Source organism: Medicago sativa, chromosome 6 (genome assembly GCF_051527215.1).
Source record: "Medicago sativa cultivar Bolivia chromosome 6, Bolivia_mono, whole genome shotgun sequence".
Lineage (NCBI taxonomy): Eukaryota > Viridiplantae > Streptophyta > Magnoliopsida > Fabales > Fabaceae > Medicago > Medicago sativa.
In genome coordinates, this window is record NC_140754.1 from 54447997 (window position 1) to 54470423 (window position 22427).

At 38.3% G+C, this 22427-nt stretch overlaps 1 protein-coding gene across 2 annotated transcripts; it reads right to left on the minus strand.

Moving 5' to 3' along the window:
- Window positions 1–878: 878 nt before the first annotated feature.
- LOC146915714 (ASI1-immunoprecipitated protein 3-like) lies at window positions 879–22208 on the minus strand. Of its 2 annotated transcripts, XM_085718052.1 has the most exons (8): window positions 21889–22208; window positions 21664–21726; window positions 2744–3481; window positions 2469–2603; window positions 2142–2225; window positions 1468–1527; window positions 1288–1374; window positions 879–1193 (listed from the first exon to the last, which is right to left on the minus strand). In XM_085718052.1, exons 1-8 carry the CDS (start codon window positions 22090–22092, stop codon window positions 1107–1109), a joined length of 1458 nt encoding a protein of 485 aa, XP_085574178.1. In that variant the 5' UTR covers window positions 22093–22208; the 3' UTR covers window positions 879–1106. The 2 variants fall into 2 exon arrangements, with proteins under 2 accessions (XP_085574178.1, XP_085574179.1); XM_085718053.1 differs by lacking the exon at window positions 2142–2225.
- Between the last annotated feature and the right edge of the window lie 219 nt (window positions 22209–22427).

Below are 22427 nucleotides of genomic sequence, written 5' to 3' on the forward strand. Positions count from 1 at the left end.
GTTAGAAAATGGCTCTGGAGGCAGGGTTTTGTCATATTATTGCATAACGTTTATAGGTTGAGAACTAATATGTAGACACTTTGGAGAATTGCTCGTATATTTTTTGTTTGATATTGAATTGGCTGGAAATATGAAAGCCAGTTTTCCTTCAAATAGTTTTGACTATTTCTCAAAATAACTAATCTAATAGTACCCACTGATAAATATCACTCATATTGTATGACTTAAAAAACTTTAACTAACCGTTTGCGCCACGACATTATTTTGGCAGTGCAACTATTACCATTGTTCTCAAAATTGCTCTAATGATTTACCACTTTTCACATTGAACCTTTCTGTACTCCAACAATCATGTATTGTTTACGATAACACTTCACTATAAACAATTTCAAACAAACTGCAGGGTTATCTTCTTCGGACACTAGTTCCTCGGTGGGGCTATACATTCTGGTTGTTGGATAGACATGAAGAGTGAAAAGCATACCCCTGATACTCTAGAGGATTTATTATGGTTTTCCAACACATAATGCTCCACACTTTTATAAATGTCATTAATGGATATTAAATGTGTTATCGAAACAAAAAAAAAAAAAAACTCACTTTCATCCAAATATTTGTTTGTACGAGTAATTAAATTTGCACTCATACAAATACTAAAACACAAAGGGACCCCTTGATATGCTTTGGAAGAGTTTTGCATGATCAATTTTAGTGCAATGATTTATGTTGACATATATACTTTATTGTCTATAGCCATCAGTACATGGAGCATAACAAAATATCAATTAGAATGAAAAACAAAGTAAATAAAAGATTGATGAATGTCATGCTCAAAACTTTAATAAAGCAGTATTGTCACTCCTATCTTTAATACTCATTTTTCAAAATAATAAAACTATTATCATTCCCTCACTCATCGTATTAATACTCATCCTAGTCAGAACACCGGCTTTGCTATTTTCATCTTTCCTGGACTTGCCAAATGATTTATGAGCTTCCAATATAGGCGGCATAAAGATGTCATTGTTCTTGTCAGATTCACGGGGACTCACTAGCTTCTTCCCAACAGAAAACTTCCAAGTTGCCCATGGGACCATGCGTACATTTCATCTTGAATCTGATGCATCTAATGTTAGGACAGACACTGCATCACAAGAGGCAAACCAGGAACAACCACAAGCGATGCATTCCAGCTGAAAAAGTAGAGCAACAATTAAGCTGAAGTCATAGAAATAGGAGGAGATGAATTAGAAATTTTAAATATCAGTAAAGCATTAACGTGTTAACCATATATCGGTTAGCATGTCCTCCACAGATAATATCCATCATGGCAACTTTTTGCTGGTTGCAAATTTTACAGCGAGCATCTGTCATCTGTTTCACCAATAGAAAAGCTAATACTCAATAGATAATATTCCCACAATTTAACATATAATATAAGAATGTCAGAATGGATCAAAAAGTGACCTGCATGTGTCGTGGCTCATTGGGCTCATTCTTTGATATTTCCTCGGCAGTCAAACCCTCCTTTAGTTCAAATATTCAATAAATAACCACAGAATGACCAGATTAATCTTTCGAAAGATACTTGAAAAACTTGCTTATTGAAGCTATAACTATTTCATGATGTGCTTCAGTTAAAAACCAAACAGTACATGAGGTTTTCAATTTCAAAAACACCCCTTAGCCTTTTTCTAAAGTACAGGAATATTTCTAAAAGTGCATTCTAATAAATTTATCCAACACTTAAATCATTTTAAGATGTAACCACTAAGTTCAACACGATACAATCGACCTTCAAAACATCACAAAAAATTATAAACACACATATGACAAAGATTTACAACTTAAGTAGTTAATGAGAGTAAGCAATAATCATAGATGTTAATAAAACTAAAGCTGGAGTATATTCTTTTATTTTACTAGCATTTTAAATGAGTTAAAATAAATAAAATATGTTCAAAATGATAAAGGTCGAACCAATTGTGTTGACTGAAAAAAATATTTACAAGAAGATATTAAATTAGAAATCAATAGCGTACAATTGACAGGGAAAAAACATCATGTGACTAGAGAACTTGAAAGTTGTAAATGCAAAAAAAAAAAAAAAAAAGATTAGAAATATGGCATTCATTAGATACCTTCAATTCAGTAGGTGTCATATTTAATACTTTTGAAGGTTCTAGCTCTCCATTTAATAAACGGCGTAACAGAAATGAATTGTTCTGTAAAATAAGGTCAGAAAAATAAATACAAGCAAACCATCACAACTTGCAAAAATTGTCTTTGTAAAAATAAGTTAAATAAGAACAATCTGCAAGGCCAGAAGAACCATTTCCCCCCAAAAACTTAATTCTGTTATAATACGACAATTTTGGATAACACCGTAGATGATTTTTCATCTCATATGTGTCAAAGAAAGCGCTAAAAAACATTTAACGATCCATATTGAAAAAGTAATGTCCAACCTTGAGATTAAATACCAATTGTCGTAGCTTTTGTTTGTACTTCTGATAATCTGATGAAAATGTATCGTATAAAGCTTTCTCCAGAGAAACTACAACTGGGACAACAACATCGGGCCAAACAAAAGACTTGGAGTTCTGTAGATTGAAAAAGGTATATGATGAATTCGTTATAAGTTATAAAACTCAAGAAAAAGGGAAAACAATGAAAAGATTATGACAAAATAAATAAATCCACGCAAGAAATCATAATCACAAACGGGTACTTCAAGAAGTACCTTCGGAACTTTGTCTTTAGATTCATTTGCTATTCCTAAACTTTTGTTAATGCCTTCACTGTTGATAGCATCAGAACGGTCACCACATTTGTCTTTCTTCATGTTTCTCTCATCGGTATCAAACAAGTATTGAACATTTTGAAGCAACATCGACAAACCCTTGTCACGATGGGTATCTCCTGTTAGCGCTTTAAAATTCACTAATATGTGATGGTGCTCAGAGGAATCAGTTGCAGAACTCCCTGGATTTACAGGTTTCAGAGAATGGAGACTATTTCGAGATGTTTCATCCTCCCTTAAAACACCATTCTTTAAGTTTCTTCTATCTTGAATCAGATCTTCCTGATCAACAGCAATTTCATCGGTCTCAATGTCAGGTAGTTCACCCAAACGTTGACGAGTTTTCTGAACAAGCTCGTCAATTTCTTGTTGATTATCGTCCTGATATTCCTTATCAATTAGTTTCGATAATTTCAATTCATTTGTGTCATACACTTTCTGCACAATAAAACCGGGATGTTGCTTACGATCTGGAAGTTTTTTATGTAAGGGAACAAAATGCACCACACACTTGTGCATAACAGATTCTGCAGGAACCTCATCTTGGTGGAAACTATAAAACAACTCTCTGTTGTCAATTGATTTCCAGCTACCACCTCCCTTTTTTTCTGCTTCATCTAGACGATAAAACCACTGCCCTGTGATCATCAAGCTTCCATTTTGGGATTGTGTGATGTCCTGACAAAAAAAAAAACATCTCTGGAAATCAGAAAATAGAAAAGAGAAGAGGGTTACAAAACCTATCATGTTATACCCTAATTTTGGACCTAAAAATACTAGCTCTATTCTTCTTTTCTTGCATTACAAGTCATTTGAACTGTCTCTGATCAATTGCATCTTTCTCTACATTTTATTTCAGTATTGTTTGCAAAATTCATGAAAAAGGGCATTTTAGTCATTTCCTATGTCAAAATTTCTTCCAGTCTTTTAAAATTTGTTTGAGTCCTTTCAAGTAGTTTGAATAAGTCTCTGTTTCATTCTATGTCAAAATCCATCTCAAAAAATTGCATTTGAAGTCATTTTGAGTCAGTTTTGCCCCTAGGGGCATTTTGGTCTTTTCATGTGTCAAAACTCTGTTTAAAACTCTTGAAATTGTCTCTGAGTCTTGTATAAGTTCTTGCTTTAAATTCCTGTTAAAAATCCATTTTAAAATTTCATCTGAGTCATTTTTAGTCGTTTTTAGCCTCCAGGGGCATTTTGGTCATTTCATATAAAATTGCTGATTCATTTTAATCTGCTTTGTTGTTTTTAATCGTCTCGCTTTATGTTAATTTTCAATTTACTTTTTTCAATTCAATTTTAGTTTTAATTTTCATTTCGGCCCTTGTACTTTTGTTATTTACATTTTAATCCCTTTTAAGTTTGTTAGAGTCCAAGTGCCATGTGTCCAAATGCTATTGGTCCATAAGAGTTTGTTACAAGTCTAGTGCCACATGTCCCACTCCAATTGGTCCATGGCTTACCACATCACCTATATAAGTCAAAGTCAAGTCAAAGTCCACACATTCATTCATTTACACAAAATCATAAAAAAATCAATTCCTTCCTTTTCCCTCTTTTCTTCCTCACGTGACCCTTTTTTTCACCACCATAACCAACTTTTTCTCCACCACCCTAACAACCTTCTCTCTCCACCCTAACCAACTCTTTCCACCCTCCAAACCACCACAACAACCTTTAACCACCACCTCTAACCACCCAAAACCACCTAAACTCCCCTTTTCCACCACCAAAACTCATCAATTCCACACCATATTCAACTACAAACCACAACCGATTCATCTCCTCCAATTCTTTTCCCGCATCGACGAAATCAAATCTATCATGGATTCAATCTCCAAATTCAATCGTAGATCAGATTCAAAGCACTACAACATCAAAGGTCCAAATTCGAGCTATTCTAATCGTTCAAAAGCTTGATCGAACCTGTTTCAGAGCATCTAAAAGCAAGGTCGAATTACCAAACGGCTGAGAAGAACAAGTCACGCGTGAACAGAGGGAAAGGGAAAGGTCCAGCACTGATTTCGCGAAACAGCGAGAAGGAGGAGAAATAATCATCTAGATCGAGTCCGCATCGCGTTCAGATTGGAGTTTGTAGCAGTTTTCTTTCTCAAATCCACCAGTTTCTCCGATTGAAATTCAGGTATTTGGTTCCCTTCAACTGTACATATGCGTATGCTTCCTGGTTGTTGTATTAATCGCCATTTGTTCCTTTTTCTTGCTGGAATCGTTTTGTGTTGCTTCGATGATCATGCATTGCGTTTGATGTTTGAGAGAAGAGAGTTTTAGAGAGAGTTTTATCGGTTTAAGGTGTTTGAGAAACAAGGAAGAGGAACGATTGAGAAGAAGAGAGTATTTTCACGTTTTGGCTTGTGGTTGTTGTGCTAGCAGTTCAACGTTTATATTCAACCCATGCCATATCCAAATCATTGACCCATGGATCTTGACCCTAACCCACTCCATACTGGATCCATAACCCACTTCCTGCACTTTGGATTGGGTTTGGGCCTAGTTGCAGTGTTTAATTTCGTTTTACCTTTCTTTTTGCTATTTGCACACAGTTTTGTGGTTCTTACACCCTCACCATGTCTAAAAACTTTTGGAAAATTCCATAAAATTTTGTGAACGCTCCTCATCATTTTTGCAACCTTTTTGTGTGACGTTCTTGTGTCAAGATGGATAAAAAATAATGTAGGAATTTTCTTGCTTATGTGTGATACTTTGTGAAGAACTAGAAAAAACCTTGCATGATCTTGGCCCTTAATCTTGAGTGTTTGATATGGAACTTTGCTATATGAATGTTATGAATATTGTGACGTTGAATCCATGAAATTGGTGCTGTTTGTGAATGTTTCGTTAATGCCTTGTATTCCAAGTTTTGTTTGTGAATAAATAATGTGAAATTTGCCTAATTTTTGTCTTAAATGCTTGGTAGTATATATTCCTTTAATCCTCTTTGTGAAAGCTGAATTGAAATTCTTTGGGAACCCTTTGAAATATGAGGATTATAAGTCATATTCAAGCCTTGCATTGGTGATGAATTTTTTAGGCCTATTTCACTTTGTTTTTGCTTGTTTTTTTATGTAAATTTTCTTACTTTTGTTATGATAGCTTTGACTTGCTTTATATCTTGTGCTACTAACCACTTTCGTTTCATGTTTCATTCATTCATAAGCATTCCACACTTCATCTTCTTCTCCATCTTATTTCTTGCACTTTAAGTTTCAATTTCATGCAAAAATTAGAATGTAACACTTAGGAGTTCTTGTAATATTTTACTTTCATGTCATTTTAATTCTTGCAAGACCATAGAATGTAAACTAGGGCATGATGTAATAAGGACAATGGACTCTAATGATGTACACCGACACAAGCACCGACACATGCACACACTTCACTTTAGGTATATAGCTAGAATATGCATGTTTAGATGTATGTCTAGGATTGTATGTTTAGATGAATGCTTAGGATTTACACTTAGAAAAATCAATTTTCAAAAAAAATATGAACAAACTTCACTCAAATCTTTTTCACAATAAACCTTGGGGTCAAAACCCCATTGTATTTTCCTTTTCATTTTCTTAATCAAATTTCAATAAATTGTAATCATACTTGACTTCTTTCCAAAATAACTAATTCCACCTCACCATTTCATAATCTCATGCCCTTGAGGCCTCTCTCTTATTCTTCAAAACTTCATTTTCAAACTTAAAATCAACCAACAAAAACAAAAACATTTTTGGAAGAGAACTACGGTGGATTTGATCCCTTAAACGGGTACGTAGGCAAGGAACAAAATTCCTTCAATTCAACTAAAATAAAAATGCAAAAACATTCTTCTCCCTCCAATTCTTCACTTAGAACATTCTTAGGTTTAATAAACACTTTCAAAATAGCATTTAAAAATAAAGCGCGCGCGTAGAAATTAAAGACGGTTCCTATAGGATACTATAGTCGTTATGGGTGCCTAACACCTTCCCGTAGCGAAAACAACTCCCGGACCTCGATTCTCAAGGGTTTTGCTTACTTTTTCCCTTCCCAAGAAAAAATGAGATATCACCGGTTTAAAAGGTTCAAACGTAATCAATGTTTCACACCCGAAAACCAAGATAAAACAGCTGGCGACTTCACTGGGGAGATTCGAGAGTTACGCCTAGTCTTTATTTCCACGCTTGCGCTTTCATTTTTACTTGCTTCTTTTACTTGCTTTCCTATGTGAATAAATGTTTAAATTCTTGCAAACGTGTGGGGTGAGAATATCAAAAGTCCTGTACCTGGGCTGAGTGAACTTAGGATTTAGGAGGGATATAATCGACAATTCATTCCGGGGGTTGCCTCGTGTTTTGGATTATGCGATCAATCCCACATAGCTGAGGCATTTTGGGGGTGATGTTGTCGGCGCGTGTTGTCGCGTTTAGGCACTTTACTTCTAATTGCTCTATGACGCTATGAACCGTAGATAACCGAACCCATCCATGGCCATTTTCTAGGACGTAGTGCGGAGGCTAAACCGAGTGTTGTCTCGAGTTTTAGTCGTCACGCGATACTACACCCAAGTTAGACCTTCCACGGATAATCATGGAGCGAGTGTTGTCTCGTGACACCATGATATACGTCGGAGAGGTTGCAACTTGGGAACCTTTTTTAGAACCCGGTTACTATCTCCTAAAACCCTAGATTCACCGGACATCGTGTCCACCCATGACTCCTCGACTTTGAACTTCAACCCACCATGTTTTCTCCGAACTTGAACATAATCATGCATTCATGCATACATGCATACATGCACAAACCTTTTTCCATGCATTTATCGGAGGACTTAGACAAGTCATCTTTTGAACATCACGGATGTGAACACCAAGTGATACCATCTCAACTAAACTGCTAGTTTTGCTCAAGATCTTCAAATAAAACCGTGTTTCTCTGTGATGTTCACAACCACTTTGACAAGTCTTCTGACAAAAAAAGAGAGTCTTTTTGCATTTGCATATCATGCATCATATGCATCATTCATTGGTCACAAAAAACTTCTCTCGTGCTCATCGCCTCCTGGTTTTGTCCACCGCAGTCTGAAAAGTGGCTCGTGTTCGCAAAGTCTACCAACCAGACAGAGTTCATCAAACAAGATTTCACAAGAGAAGGATGATGACTAATTTTGAAGAAGAAAATGCTCAGCTCCGTGCCGAATTGGCTGCTATGAAAGAAGACTTGGCTAAGGCTCATGACGCTATGTCCACTATGATGGCTGCACAGGAACAACCAGCCACTTCTGTTCCAGTTACTACTGAGGTGATTCCCTCTATCCCACTGTCTACTATGGCTACTGATGCTCGTTTTGTTATGCCCAACGTCCGTCCTTATGGCCTCTCAGCTTACTACTCTCCTAATACTGCTGCTGGTGTCTCTGGTTTTGCTGGTCAAGGACAGATTCCTGTGTCCACTGCTATGCCTCAGGTGACTACTGTTGTTACCGACCCTATTGTACACACTGTGCAACAGGTGATTGATGTCGATACTCCGCGTGGACAAGATCCCGCAATGGAAGCTATGAAAAGACAGTTAAGGGAGTTGGCTGGAGAACTCCGTGAGGTCAAGGCTAGCAGGGGAAACAATGGTGTTCCTGCTAAAGCTCGTGATCTATGCTTGGTATCCCGATTTGAGGTTCCTAAGAAATTCAAAGAGCCAGAATTTGACAAATACAATGGGACTTCTTGTCCACACAACCATGTTATCCGGTATGTCCGAAAGATGGCTAACTACGCGGATAATGATGCACTGATGATCCATTGCTTCCAGAGTAGCTTGACAGATGATGCAGCAGATTGGTACACTAGTTTGAGCAAAGACAATATCCATACTTTTGAGGAACTCGCTGCTGCTTTTGAAGGTCAATATGAATTCAATACCCGTCTGAAGCCAAATAGGGACTCTCTTAAGGCTCTGTCTCAGAAGTCAGATGAAACCTTCCGTGAATATGCTCAGAGGTGGAGAGGGGCAGCTGCCCGTGTTTCTCCTCGACTTGATGAGGAAGAATTAACTCAGACATTCCTGAAGACTCTGAAGAAGGAATATAAGGAGAGAATGATAGTCTCCGCTTCGAACAACTTCTCTGACATGGTTACAATGGGAACTCATCTAGAGGAGGCTGTCCGAGAGGGTATTATTGTCCTTGAGAAGGGTGAATCTTCAGCCAGTGCACCGAAGAAGTATGGTAATGGCCACCATAAGAGGAAAGAATCTGAAGTAGGGATGGTATCTGGCAACCCATCTGCAGCTGCTACACAATTACCTCTGTCTTATCAATACATGCAGTACTCTCAACATCCTTTCTTCCCACCATTCTACCAACAATATCCACTGCCACCGGGTCAACCACCAGTGCCCGTCAATGCCATTGCACAACAAGTACAACAACAGCCTCCTGCTCAACAGCAACAGCAGCAACAACAGGGTCCCCGACCCAGACCTTCTTTTCCACCAATACCTATGCGGTATGCTGAGCTGCTCCCAACCCTACTTGCTAAGGGACACTGCGTCACTAGACCAGGCAAGCCTCCGCCTAATCCATTGCCTCCCAGGTTCCGTCAGGACCTAACATGTGAATTCCATCAAGGTGCTCAAGGTCATGATGTGGAAGGTTGCTTTGCTCTGAAATATATTGTGAAAGACCTGATAGAAAAAGAACGGTTGACTTTTGAGAATAGTGTTCCTCATGTTCTTGACAATCCGCTTCCAAACCATGCTGCTGTTAACATGATCGAGGCCTTCGAAGGAATCCCCGTCCCTCAAGATGATCCCATGCTGGATGTCCGCAATGTCGTTACTCCCTTGGTACCACTACATGCCAAGCTTTGTCAAGCTTCATTGTTCAATCACGATCATGCTTCCTGTTCAGAATGTCTCCAAAATCCTATGGGCTGTCGTGTGGTGCAAGATGATATCCAGAGTCTGATGGATGACAAGCACTTGATTACCAGTGATGTATGTGTGATTGTGCCAGTATTCCATGATTCTCCTGTTGAAACTGCATCTCATACAAGGAATGTTGAACCTTTGGTGATCAGGTTACCTGGTCCGGTGTCATATACCTCTACAAAAGCAATTCCTTACAAATACAATGCAACCATGATTGAGAATGGAGTGGAGGTGCCTCTGATATCCCCAGCTACAGTCGACAATGTTGCCGGTGAAATTACAACTCTGAGAAGCGGAAAAGTCCGTCCACCCTTGTTTCAAAAGAAGGTGGTTACACCTATTGCCACCATAACTCCACCAGTTGATCCTCCTATTGACAAAAACATTGGCCCAACAGGCCAATCTATTGAAGAGTCTAATCGGGATGAGATTCTGAGGCTTATTAAGAAAAGTGATTATAAGATCGTTGACCAGCTGCTGCAAACTCCGTCAATGATATCCATTCTATCTCTGCTCATGAGCTCAGAGGCTCACAGGAAGGTGTTGATGAAGATACTTGAGCAAGCTTATGTTGACCATGAGGTCTCTGTGGATCAGTTCGATGGGATAGTGAGTAATATTACTGCCTGCAACAACTTGGGATTTGGTGACGATGAACTCCCCGAAGCAGGGAAACACCACAACTTGGCTCTGCACATCTCAGTACATTGTAGATCTGACATGATATCCAACGTGCTGGTGGACACTGGATCTTCTTTGAATGTGATGCCCGAGTCTACACTAAGGCAATTGAGTCATCATGGAATTTCTCTGAGGGGTAGCAGCTATCTGGTTAAAGCTTTTGATGGATCCCGCAAAGATGTTCTTGGGGAAGTGGACTTGCCAATCACCATTGGTCCTGAGACATTTCAGATTACTTTCCAAGTCATGGACATCAATGCTTCTTACAGCTGTCTCCTCGGAAGGCCGTGGATTCATAACGCGGGAGCAGTCACTTCTACTTTGCATCAGAAGCTCAAGTTCATGAGGAACGGGTCCGCTGAAGGGACGTCATTTCAAGGCTTGACTGTTGAAGGAGCAGAACCCCGGAGGGCTGGTACTAGCATGGCTTCATTGAAGGATGCCCAGAAGGCTGTTCAAGCAGGGCAAGCTGCTGGCTGGGGCAAAGTAATTCAGATTTTGGAAAACAAGCGTAAAGAGGGCCTTGGATTCTCCCCAACCTCTGGTGTTTCGACAGGAACTTTCTACAGTGCTGGGTTCATTAATACTATTGCTGAAGATGCTGTTGAAAGTAGTTACGTGCCCACATTTGTTATACCAGGAGGCACTGTGAGAAATTGGGAGGCCATTGATGTTCCTTTAGTCATGCATGCTTCCATGTAATGTGTCTTGTTGCTCATGTTTTCTTTGTTTTCAGAATAACAATCCTTTCGCTCTGCCCAAGGCGAAAGTGATATCATTGTAAGGGCGTGTTTGTTTCGACATTGCCGTTATCAATAAAAGTTGTCGTCTTTCTCACGACTCTTTGTTTTTTACTTTTTAGTGCCTTTTTTTTGGAAATAATGGTAATGCCAGAAAAAACCAAAACATCTGTATTTTCTTATTAATTTCAAAAATCTGCATAGAAAACATTTTTCCTAAAAATCATTCCAATCACATTATGCAGATTGAACCATAATAAACCCGTTGAACACAATGACCATATGGTTCCTCCAAATTTTGAATTCCCTGTATGTGAAGCTGAAGATGAGGAAGATGATGAAGGGATACCGTATGAGATTACTCGACTGCTTGAGCAAGAAAGAAGAGCCATTCGGCCTCACCAGGAAGAGATTGAGCTCATCAACCTGGGTACTGAAGAAAACAAGCGAGAGATCAAGATTGGTGCAGTACTTGAGCCAGAAGTGAAAAAGAAGATTACTCAGCTTCTCCATGATTATCCAGATGTCTTTGCATGGTCCTATGAAGATATGCCGGGGCTAGATCCTAAGATTGTGGAACATCGGATACCGACAAGACCTGAATGTCCTCCTGTCAAGTAGAAATTGAGAAGGTCTCGTCCAGACATGGCTCTTAAGATCAAGGCTGAGGTGCAGAAGCAGATTGATGCGGGTTTCCTCATGACGACTGAATACCCTGAGTGGATTGCCAACATTGTACCAGTACCAAAGAAAGATGGGAAAATTCGAATGTGTGTTGATTACAGAGATCTGAACAAAGCCAGTCCAAAAGATAACTTCCCATTGCCTCATATTGATGTGCTTGTTGACAGTACTGCTCAATCCAAAGTGTTCTCCTTTATGGATGGTTTCTCTGGTTATAATCAGATACGAATGTCACCTGAAGATAGAGAAAAGACGTCCTTCATTACTCCATGGGGAACGTTCTGTTATAAAGTAATGCTGTTTGGCTTGATAAATGCTGGTGCTACCTATCAAAGAGGTATGACAACTCTGTTTCATGATATGATTCACAAAGAGATTGAAGTATATGTTGATGACATGACTGTGAAGTCAAGTGATGAGGAGCAGCATGTTGTGTATTTGAAAAAGATGTTTGAAAGATTGAGAAAGTACAAGCTGCGGTTGAATCCTAACAAGTGCACCTTCGGTGTGCGATCTGGAAAGTTGCTTGGCTTCATTGTCAGTCAGAGAGGCATTGAAGTTGATCCTGACAAAGTCCGAGCCATCAGAGAGATGCCGGCCCCTCAAACTGAAAAGCAAGTCAGAGGTTTCCTCGGACGTCTGAATTACATTTCAAGATTTATATCTCACATGACTACTACCTGTGGACCAATTTTCAAATTGCTCAGAAAGAATCAGCCTGTTGTATGGAATGATGAATGTCAGGAAGCTTTTGATAGCATTAAAGAATACCTGTTAGAGCCACCTATCCTTGTCCCACCAGTGGAAGGAAGGCCTTTGATTATGTATCTATCAGTGTTAGATGATTCAGTGGGTTGTGTTCTCGGTCAGCAAGATGAGACTGGTAAGAAAGAGCATGCTATCTACTATCTGAGCAAGAAGTTCACCGACTGTGAGACTCGGTATACGATGCTTGAAAAGACTTGTTGTGCTTTAGCTTGGGCTGCCAAACGTCTGCGTCATTATATGGTGAATCATACAACTTGGCTGATATCCCGAATGGATCCAATCAAGTACATCTTTGAAAAGCCTGCTGTTACTGGAAAGATTGCACGTTGGCAAATGCTGTTGTCTGAATATGATATTGTGTACAAAGCTCAGAAAGCAATCAAAGGAAGTGTCCTCGCTGAGCATCTTGCTTGCCAGCCTCTTGATGATTACCAGCCAATTAAGTTTGATTTCCCTGATGAAGAGATTATGTATCTGAAGGCAAAAGACTGTGAAGAACCACTGATCAATGAAGGGCCGGACCCCAATAGCAAATGGGGATTGATGTTTGATGGTGCTGTTAATGCTTATGGTAAAGGGATTGGAGCCATCATTATAACTCCGCAGGGGCACCACATTCCTTTCACTGCTCGAATAACTTTCGAATGCACAAACAACATAGCTGAATATGAAGCATGCATCTTGGGCATTGAAGAAGCCCTTGACCTGAGGATTAAGCACCTGGACATCTATGGGGATTCTGCACTTGTTATTAATCAGATAAAGGGTGAATGGGAGACTCATCATGAGAAGCTGATCCCTTACCGTGACTATGCAAGACGTCTGTTGACATACTTTACCAAGGTTGAGCTGCACCACATCCCTCGGGATGAAAATCAGATGGCTGATGCTCTTGCTACTTTGTCTTCCATGTTTCGTGTGAACCATTGGAATGACGTACCCGTAATCAAAGTACAACGTCTTGATAGACCCGCTCATGTTTTTACTATTGAAAATATGCCAGATGAAGCTGATGAGGTTGTGAATGATAAAAGGCCTTGGTATTACAACATCAAACAATTCTTGCGGAATCATGAATATCCAACTGGTGCTTCCAACAGGGATAAGAAGACCCTGAGAAGATGGGCTAGCAAATTCCTTCTGGACGGAGAAATCCTATACAAGAGGAACTACGACATGGTCTTGTTGAGATGTGTTGATAAACAAGAAGCTGAGAAATTGATGCATGATGTACACGACGGTACCTTTGGGACCCATGCTTCGGGTCACACCATGTCAAGAAAACTGTTAAGACCCGGCTATTACTGGATAACCATGGAGCGTGACTGCCACAAACATGCTAAGAGATGCCACAAATGTCAAATTTATGCTGACAAGATTCATGTGCCTCCACATGCCCTCAATGTTATATCTTCCCCATGGCCTTTCTCTATGTGGGGCATCGACATGATCGGAAGAATTGAACCAAAGGCTTCTAATGGACATCGTTTCATTCTACTGGCAATTGACTATTTCACCAAGTGGGTTGAAGCTGCTTCCTATGCAAATGTGACCAAGCAAGTGGTTGTCAAGTTTATCAAGAATAACATCATCTGTCGATATGGTGTTCCCAACAAGATCATCACCGACAATGGTTCCAATTTGAACAATAGTATGATGCAAGCTTTATGTGAAGAATTCAAGATTGAACATCACAACTCTTCTCCTTATAGACCTCAGATGAATGGTGCAGTTGAGGCCGCTAACAAGAATATTAAAAAGATTGTTCAGAAGATGGTCACTACTTACAAAGACTGGCATGAGATGCTACCTTTTGCTTTGCATGGTTATCGTACTACAGTGCGCAGTTCAACCGGGGCAACTCCCTTCTCTCTGGTATATGGTATGGAAGCAGTTCTCCCTCTGGAAGTGGAGATTCCATCTCTTCGAGTAATCATGGAAGCAAAATTAACTGAGGCTGAATGGTGTCAAAGTCGGTATGATCAATTGAATCTGATTGAAGAGAAACGTATGGATGCCATGGCTCATGGACAGTTGTATCAAGTGCGAATGAAGAATGCTTTTGACAAGAAAGTCCGACCTCGAGAATTCAAGGAAGGCGAACTTGTATTGAAAAGAAGGATAAGTCAGCAACCCGACCCAAGGGGCAAGTGGACACCTAACTATGAGGGCCCTTATGTTGTCAAGAAGGCTTTCTCTGGTGGTGCTTTGATTCTTACACACATGGATGGTGTTGAACTTCCGAATCCTGTTAATGCCGATATAGTCAAGAAATACTTTGTCTAGAAAGAAAAGAACAGCGTGGTAGGTCGAAAACCCGAAAGGGCGGCCTAGGCAAAAATGCGCTTCCCGGTGGATCGAAAACCCGAAAGGGCGATCCAGGCAAAAGTTAGGGAAAAAAAATGAATATGAAAGAGCTCGCTGAGATTGTACGCAACTCAGGCAAGAATGGGCGCCTCGATGAGCCGAAAACCCGAAAGGGTGGTTCATGCAAAAATGAGGTTGATAAAAGACAAGTAACTATATCAGGCAAATCACCATCACCCCTTGTGGCACCTGCAACTGTCAATGGTCGTCTTCATCAGAGGCTTCTGTACATGTGAATTCAAAATTTCTATGAAATGTAGCGGTCATCGTGTTCAATGTATCACCAACCAATAAAATTACCATTTTCCAAGCTTTGTAAATCCGTGAAGTCATGCCTTTGGCTGACTTTCACTCTTCTACATCAATTTGAGCCTTTCTACTGTTTGAAACTCTATTTTCTTTCTACTTTCAATGCTTTATACAAAATATTTCCTTTCTATTTGATAATGTCAATATCTGAAACAAACATTTTTGAAAACTGAAAAATCTTTCTCTGTCTATTTTGAAAGCAAACCTGAGCAACTGGGTACATTTCAATGAAACATGCATGAATAAATGAATGTCAATGTCTATTTCAATACATGTTACAAGCAGGTTACTCCCCAAGATGATCTGTGGTCAATGGCAAGAATGAAAAAACAGAATGAAAAGGAAAAATGAAAAAAAATACAAATGAAAAGCTCGCTAAGTTGAAAACCCGAAAGGGCGGCTTAGGAAAAAATGAGCACCCCGCTGATTGACAACCTATGAAGGCAATTCAGGCAAAAATGGGGCAATGAAAAGAAGTTATTCCCCGGTGAATCGAAAACCCAAAAGGGCGGTTCAGGAAAAAATGGGGTTTTGAAAATGAGAAATGAAAGAATGAAATATTAAAAAGCATTGACCACAGATGCGAACATCCAATGTTTACCCAGCACTGACACGCCTAGCAACGGCGACTTGTATCCAAGGACTTTCCAAGGGTCCCTTCTCTACAAGTTTATTGCCCTCAGCCATGGTTTCGATACGTCTCTCAACGACGGTCTCTCCAAAGAGGTTTTCCCCTGTGAATATGTTGCAGCACGAGCCACTACGTGCCCAACCTTCCAATGTTTTGTCTGCCTTTGTGAAACTTCTCTGTCAAGTTGCAAACCAATCATGCATTTCAAACATTCATACATGCATAATCATGCATTTTATGTGCTCATACATCCAATAATCTTGCTATACCATACATACATGTTGCATATCCGACTCTCAACTGTCAAATCCAATCCAAATTTCAACTTTCAATCTCAATTTCGATTCCAACTGTCAAATTCAAATTCAACTGTCAAATTCGATGCAATCTTGACTCTCCAATCTCAATTTCAATTCAATGTCAAATTCGAAGCAATCTCAATTTCAATTCAATTGTCAAATTCGAAGCAATCTCAATTTCAATTCAATGTCAATTCGAAGCAATTTCCAATCTCAATTTCAATCCAATCTCAATGTCAATGTCAATTTCAATTTTCAATTCAATTTCAATCCAATCTCAATGTCAATGTCAATGTCAATTTTCAATTTTCAATTCCAATCCAATCTCAATGTCAAATACAACTCTCCAATCCAATGTCAATGTCTATGTCTCAATTCAATTCCAATTTCCAATGTCTCTTTCAATTTCAACGTTCCAATCCAATGTCTATGTCTATGTCTCTGCTCAATCTCAATTCTGAATCTCTCTTTCAATGTCAACTTCCAATTCAATTCCAATCAATGTCAATTCACTCTCAATTTGCTCTTGGGCCAACAAAAATGGTCATGTTTATCTTCAAACCAAGTCAATGACAATTTACCCTCAATAGGTATCTTGTCAAATCAGACTCCCAACATATCTTGTTACTGGTCAAGTGGCTAGTTCGATCAAAAAGAACAGCTTGTACCCGCATATATACCTATACTTTCGGACAAACGACGAGTTCGATTCAAAGAACAGTTTGTACCCAGCTTATGCTTTGTTATCGGTCAAACGGCAAGTTCGATCTAAAAGAACAGTTTGCACCTACCGACATGATGAGGTGATGATCCAGCAGCAAGTTCGATCCAAAGAACAGTTTGTATCTACCCTTTCGTCTATATCTCCAGCCAAACAGCCAGTTCGATCCAAAGAACAGTTTGTGCCTACCTATCTGTTTGTATTTTCAATCAAGTGTCAAGTTCGATCCAAAGAACAGCTTGTATCTGCCTATATGTCTATGTTTCCGGTCAAGTGCCAAGTTCGATCCCAAGAACAGCTTGTGCCTATCTCTTGTTTTGTATTCCTTGGTCAAGTGACTAGTTCGATCCAAAGAACAACTTGTACCTTATTTTCTATCCTCTGGTTTGTCCACCCTGTCAATGTCCATCTAAATCCCCAGTGACATGACATGTTCCATGGACTCCAGTTGTTTGTCTTGCATTCATAATTAAAGTACTGCATGGCATTCATATCTTTGAAACTCTGAAAGCGTATTTTTATGTCCAAAAGCAGTGCAAATGTTAATATTTAAGTATCTTCGTCCCGTCAACTCAAAGACTCCGTCTCTTGACTCTCCGGACAAAGAAACTTAAATAGGGGCAGCTGTTATACCCTAATTTTGGACCTAAAAATACTAGCTCTATTCTTCTTTTCTTGCATTACAAGTCATTTGAACTGTCTCTGATCAATTGCATCTTTCTCTACATTTTATTTCAGTATTGTTTGCAAAATTCATGAAAAAAGGGCATTTTAGTCATTTCCTATGTCAAAATTTCTTCCAGTCTTTTAAAATTTGTTTGAGTCCTTTCAAGTAGTTTGAATAAGTCTCTGTTTCATTCTATGTCAAAATCCATCTCAAAAAATTGCATTTGAAGTCATTTTGAGTCAGTTTTGCCCTAGGGGCATTTTGGTCTTTTCATGTGTCAAAACTCTGTTTAAAACTGTTGAAATTGTCTCTGAGTCTTGTATAAGTTCTTGCTTTAAATTCCTGTTAAAAATCCATTTTAAAATTTCATCTGAGTCATTTTTAGTCGTTTTTAGCCTCCAGGGGCATTTTGGTCATTTCATATAAAATTGCTGATTCATTTTAATCTGCTTTGTTGTTTTTAATCGTCTCGCTTTACGTTAATTTTCAATTTACTTTTTTCAATTCAATTTTAGTTTTAATTTTCATTTCGGCCCTTGTACTTTTGTTATTTACATTTTAATCCCTTTTAAGTTTGTTAGAGTCCAAGTGCCATGTGTCCAAATGCTATTGGTCCATAAGAGTTTGTTACAAGTCTAGTGCCACATGTCCCACTCCAATTGGTCCAAGGCTTACCACATCACCTATATAAGTCAAAGTCAAGTCAAAGTCCACACATTCATTCATTTACACAAAATCATAAAAAAATCAATTCCTTCCTTTTCCCTCTTTTCTTCCTCACGTGACCCTTTTTTTCACCACCATAACCAACTTTTTCTCCACCACTCCACCACCCTAACAACCTTCTCTCTCCACCCTAACCAACTCTTTCCACCCTCCAAACCACCACAACAACCTTTAACCACCACCTCTAACCACCCAAAACCACCTAAACTCCCCTTTTCCACCACCAAAACTCATCAATTCCACACCATATTCAACTACAAACCACAACCGATTCATCTCCTCCAATTCTTTTCCCGCATCGACGAAATCAAATCTATCACGGATTCAATCTCCAAATTCAATCGTAGATCAGATTCAAAGCACTACAACATCAAAGGTCCAAATTCGAGCTATTATAATCGTTCAAAAGCTTGATCGAACCTGTTTCAGAGCATCTAAAAGCAAGGTCGAATTACCAAACGGCTGAGAAGAACAAGCCACGCGTGAACAGAGGGAAAGGGAAAGGTCCAGCACTGATTTCGCGAAACAGCGAGAAGGAGGAGAAATAATCATCTAGATCGAGTCCGCATCGCGTTCAGATTGGAGTTTGTAGCAGTTTTCTTTCTCAAATCCACCAATTTCTCCGATTGAAATTCAGGTATTTGGTTCCCTTCAACTGTACATATGCGTATGCTTCCTGGTTGTTGTATTAATCGCCATTTGTTCCTTTTTCTTGCTGGAATCGTTTTGTGTTGCTTCGATGATCATGCGTTGCGTTTGATGTTTGAGAGAAGAGAGGTTTAGAGAGAGTTTTATCGGTTTAAGGTGTTTGAGAAACAAGGAAGAGGAACGATTGAGAAGAAGAGAGTATTTTCACGTTTTGGCTTGTGGTTGTTGTGCTAGCAGTTCAACGTTTATATTCAACCCATGCCATATCCAAATCATTGACCCATGGATCTTGACCCTAACCCGCTCCATACTGGATCCATAACCCACTTCCTGCACTTTGGATTGGGTTTGGGCCTAGTTGCAGTGTTTAATTTCGTTTTACCTTTCTTTTTGCTATTTGCACACAGTTTTGTGGTTCTTACACCCTCACCATGTCTAAAAACTTTTGGAAAATTCCATAAAATTTTGTGAACGCTCCTCATCATTTTTGCAACCTTTTTGTGTGTTGTTCTTGTGTCAAGATGGATAAAAAATAATGTAGGAATTTTCTTGCTTATGTGTGATACTTTGTGAAGAACTAGAAAAAACCTTGCATGATCTTGGCCCTTAATCTTGAGTGTTTGATGTGGAACTTTGCTATATGAATGTTATGAATATTGTGACGTTGAATCCATGAAATTGCTGTTGTTTGTGAATGTTTCGTTAATGCCTTGTATTCCAAGTTTTGTTTGTGAATAAATAATGTGAAATTTGCCTAATTTTTGTCTTAAATGCTTGGTAGTATATATTCCTTTAATCCTCTTTGTGAAAGCTGAATTGAAATTCTTTGGGAACCCTTTGAAATATGAGGATTATAAGTCATATTCAAGCCTTGCATTGGTGATGAATTTTTTAGGCCTATTTCACTTTGTTTTTGCTTGTTTTTTTATGTAAATTTTCTTACTTTTGTTATGATAGCTTTGACTTGCTTTATATCTTGTGCTACTAACCACTTTCATTTCATGTTTCATTCATTCATAAGCATTCCACACTTCATCTTCTTCTCCATCTTATTTCTTGCACTTTAAGTTTCAATTTCATGCAAAAATTAGAATGTAACACTTAGGAGTTCTTGTAATATTTTACTTTCATGTCATTTTAATTCTTGCAAGACCATAGAATGTAAACTAGGGCATGATGTAATAAGGACAATGGACTCTAATGATGTACACCGACACAAGCACCGACACATGCACACACTTCACTTTAGGTATATAGCTAGAATATGCATGTTTAGATGTATGTCTAGGATTGTATGTTTAGATGAATGCTTAGGATTTACACTTAGAAAAATCAATTTTCAAAAAAAATATGAACAAACTTCACTCAAATCTTTTTCACAATAAACATTGGGGTCAAAACCCCATTGTATTTTCCTTTTCATTTTCTTAATCAAATTTCAATAAATTGTAATCATACTTGACTTCTTTCCAAAATAACTAATTCCACCTCACCATTTCATAATCTCATGCCCTTGAGGCCTCTCTCTTATTCTTCAAAACTTCATTTTCAAACTTAAAATCAACCAACAAAAACAAAAACATTTTTGGAAGAGAACTACGGTGGATTTGATCCCTTAAACGGGTACGTAGGCAAGGAACAAAATTCCTTCAATTCAACTAAAATAAAAATCCAAAAACATTCTTCTCCCTCCAATTCTTCATTTAGAACATTCTTAGGTTTAATAAACACTTTCAAAATAGCATTTAAAAATAAAGCGCGCGCGTAGAAATTAAAGACGGTTCCTATAGGATACTATAGTCGTTATGGGTGCCTAACACCTTCCCGTAGCGAAAACAACTCCCGGACCTCGATTCTCAAGGGTTTTGCTTACTTTTTCCCTTCCCAAGAAAAAACGAGATATCACCGGTTTAAAAGGTTCAAACGTAATCAATGTTTGACACCCGAAAACCAAGATAAAACATATCATTATAAGTTTATAACATCAATGCTGATCAATGTGATTCACAACATATGTTGCATTATATAACAACTCGAAAATTTGGAAACCTTGTTATCAAAAGCCAAAAAATGAGGACAACCCGACATGCCAAAACAACATGTGCATATTGAACAAAGCAAGGAAGCTAATCTAAAAAGGAATTAAATTATCATACATTGTCATTGACAATGTAAAGATCTTAGCACTAATCACAACAATTAATCTTGTGTGATTTTTAATTATCATGGTGTTAAAAACCAGCCGAGAGAACAAAAAACAAAAGTTGTCTACCACCAACACCTTTATAAGTTATCTTAGCAATAACAAGAAGGCATCAGCACATCACCAAACAAATAGATGCAAAACAGAACCTAAAAAAAAAAACAGACAGGAGAAGAAGTCTGCCGCAGCTGCACGCTGCCCATCTGCCTGATCTCATCCACAATATCACCCCATTAATATATCAACCACCGACAAATTATTGAAAATCTTCTCATTATAATTGATTATCACACTTCCCCGACAACACCTTTATACACTAACAATATATCAACAATAAACTTTACAAAAATTAAACACATAGAATTGTGAAATTTAAAAGTCATGTACAAATTATCAACTAAGGGAATTTATCACTTCTTCTCCATATGCACTTCTAGTATATAATTTATTCTAAAAAAGGCACGTAAATTTAGTATTAGTAGTATTTAACAAGCAATTGACCTTGATAATTGCAACATAAGGCTTTTGATATTTATCCTCAGGAAAAAGAAGCACAGGGTCCTCCTGCAGAAAGTGTAGGTAACACCAAGAATAACAATAAGTTGTAGAATCACTTCATACAAACACAAAAAAGTTTAAGAACTAAATTTGGCAAACCATAGTGACAACATGCGAAAAGCAAAAGGATAAAAAAGAGGAGAAGATGATTGATTAATATTCATATACGAGTGTGTATTTGTCTCCAACGAGATCGAAGGACTGAAAATGCATTTTTATGTCTCTTCCTTTTCCGGAAACCCTAACAGGTTCACCAATGGGTTTAGCTTCTTCAACTTGTGATTCTTCGTCTTCTTCTTCACTGGACAGTTCCTTATCTTCCTCCTTCTCCGCCTCATCACTTGATTTCATCTTTTCTTCTTTTATTAACATGTGAGTTTGGTTATAATGGATGGGGTTTTGGAATAACACTGTTGTCGGATTAAGAGTTCTGACGGAGAGAATGGAATTGGAATGGCCACACACACGGTATTGTATTTATTATTATTTAGAGTTGATTTATTCGAGTTGATTATTATATTTATTATTTAATTATATTTTTCTCTTTTTGAATGAGTCATATAACTTTTGCTATCTGGAGCATCCAAATTCGATAAGTTTACTTCTCCCTAATTTATTTTGTTTAAAGATGTATTAAATTGATGGATACTTTATTTCGTTTTGTCTATTACTTTCTGTGAAAAATTATTACTCAGTGTTGGTGGGTA

Excerpts from the sequence above, each read along its gene's own strand:
- LOC146915714 (XM_085718052.1), bottom strand. The coding sequence starts at position 22,092 with ATGTTAATAAAAGAAGAAAAGATGAAATCAAGTGATGAGGCGGAGAAG. Across the intron at positions 3,482-21,663 it reads CTTATGTTGCAATTATCAAG|GACATCACACAATCCCAAAA; the intron begins GTCAATTGCTTG and ends TTTTTTTGTCAG. Across the intron at positions 1,194-1,287 it reads GACATGCTAACCGATATATG|CTGGAATGCATCGCTTGTGG; the intron begins GTTAACACGTTA and ends CTACTTTTTCAG.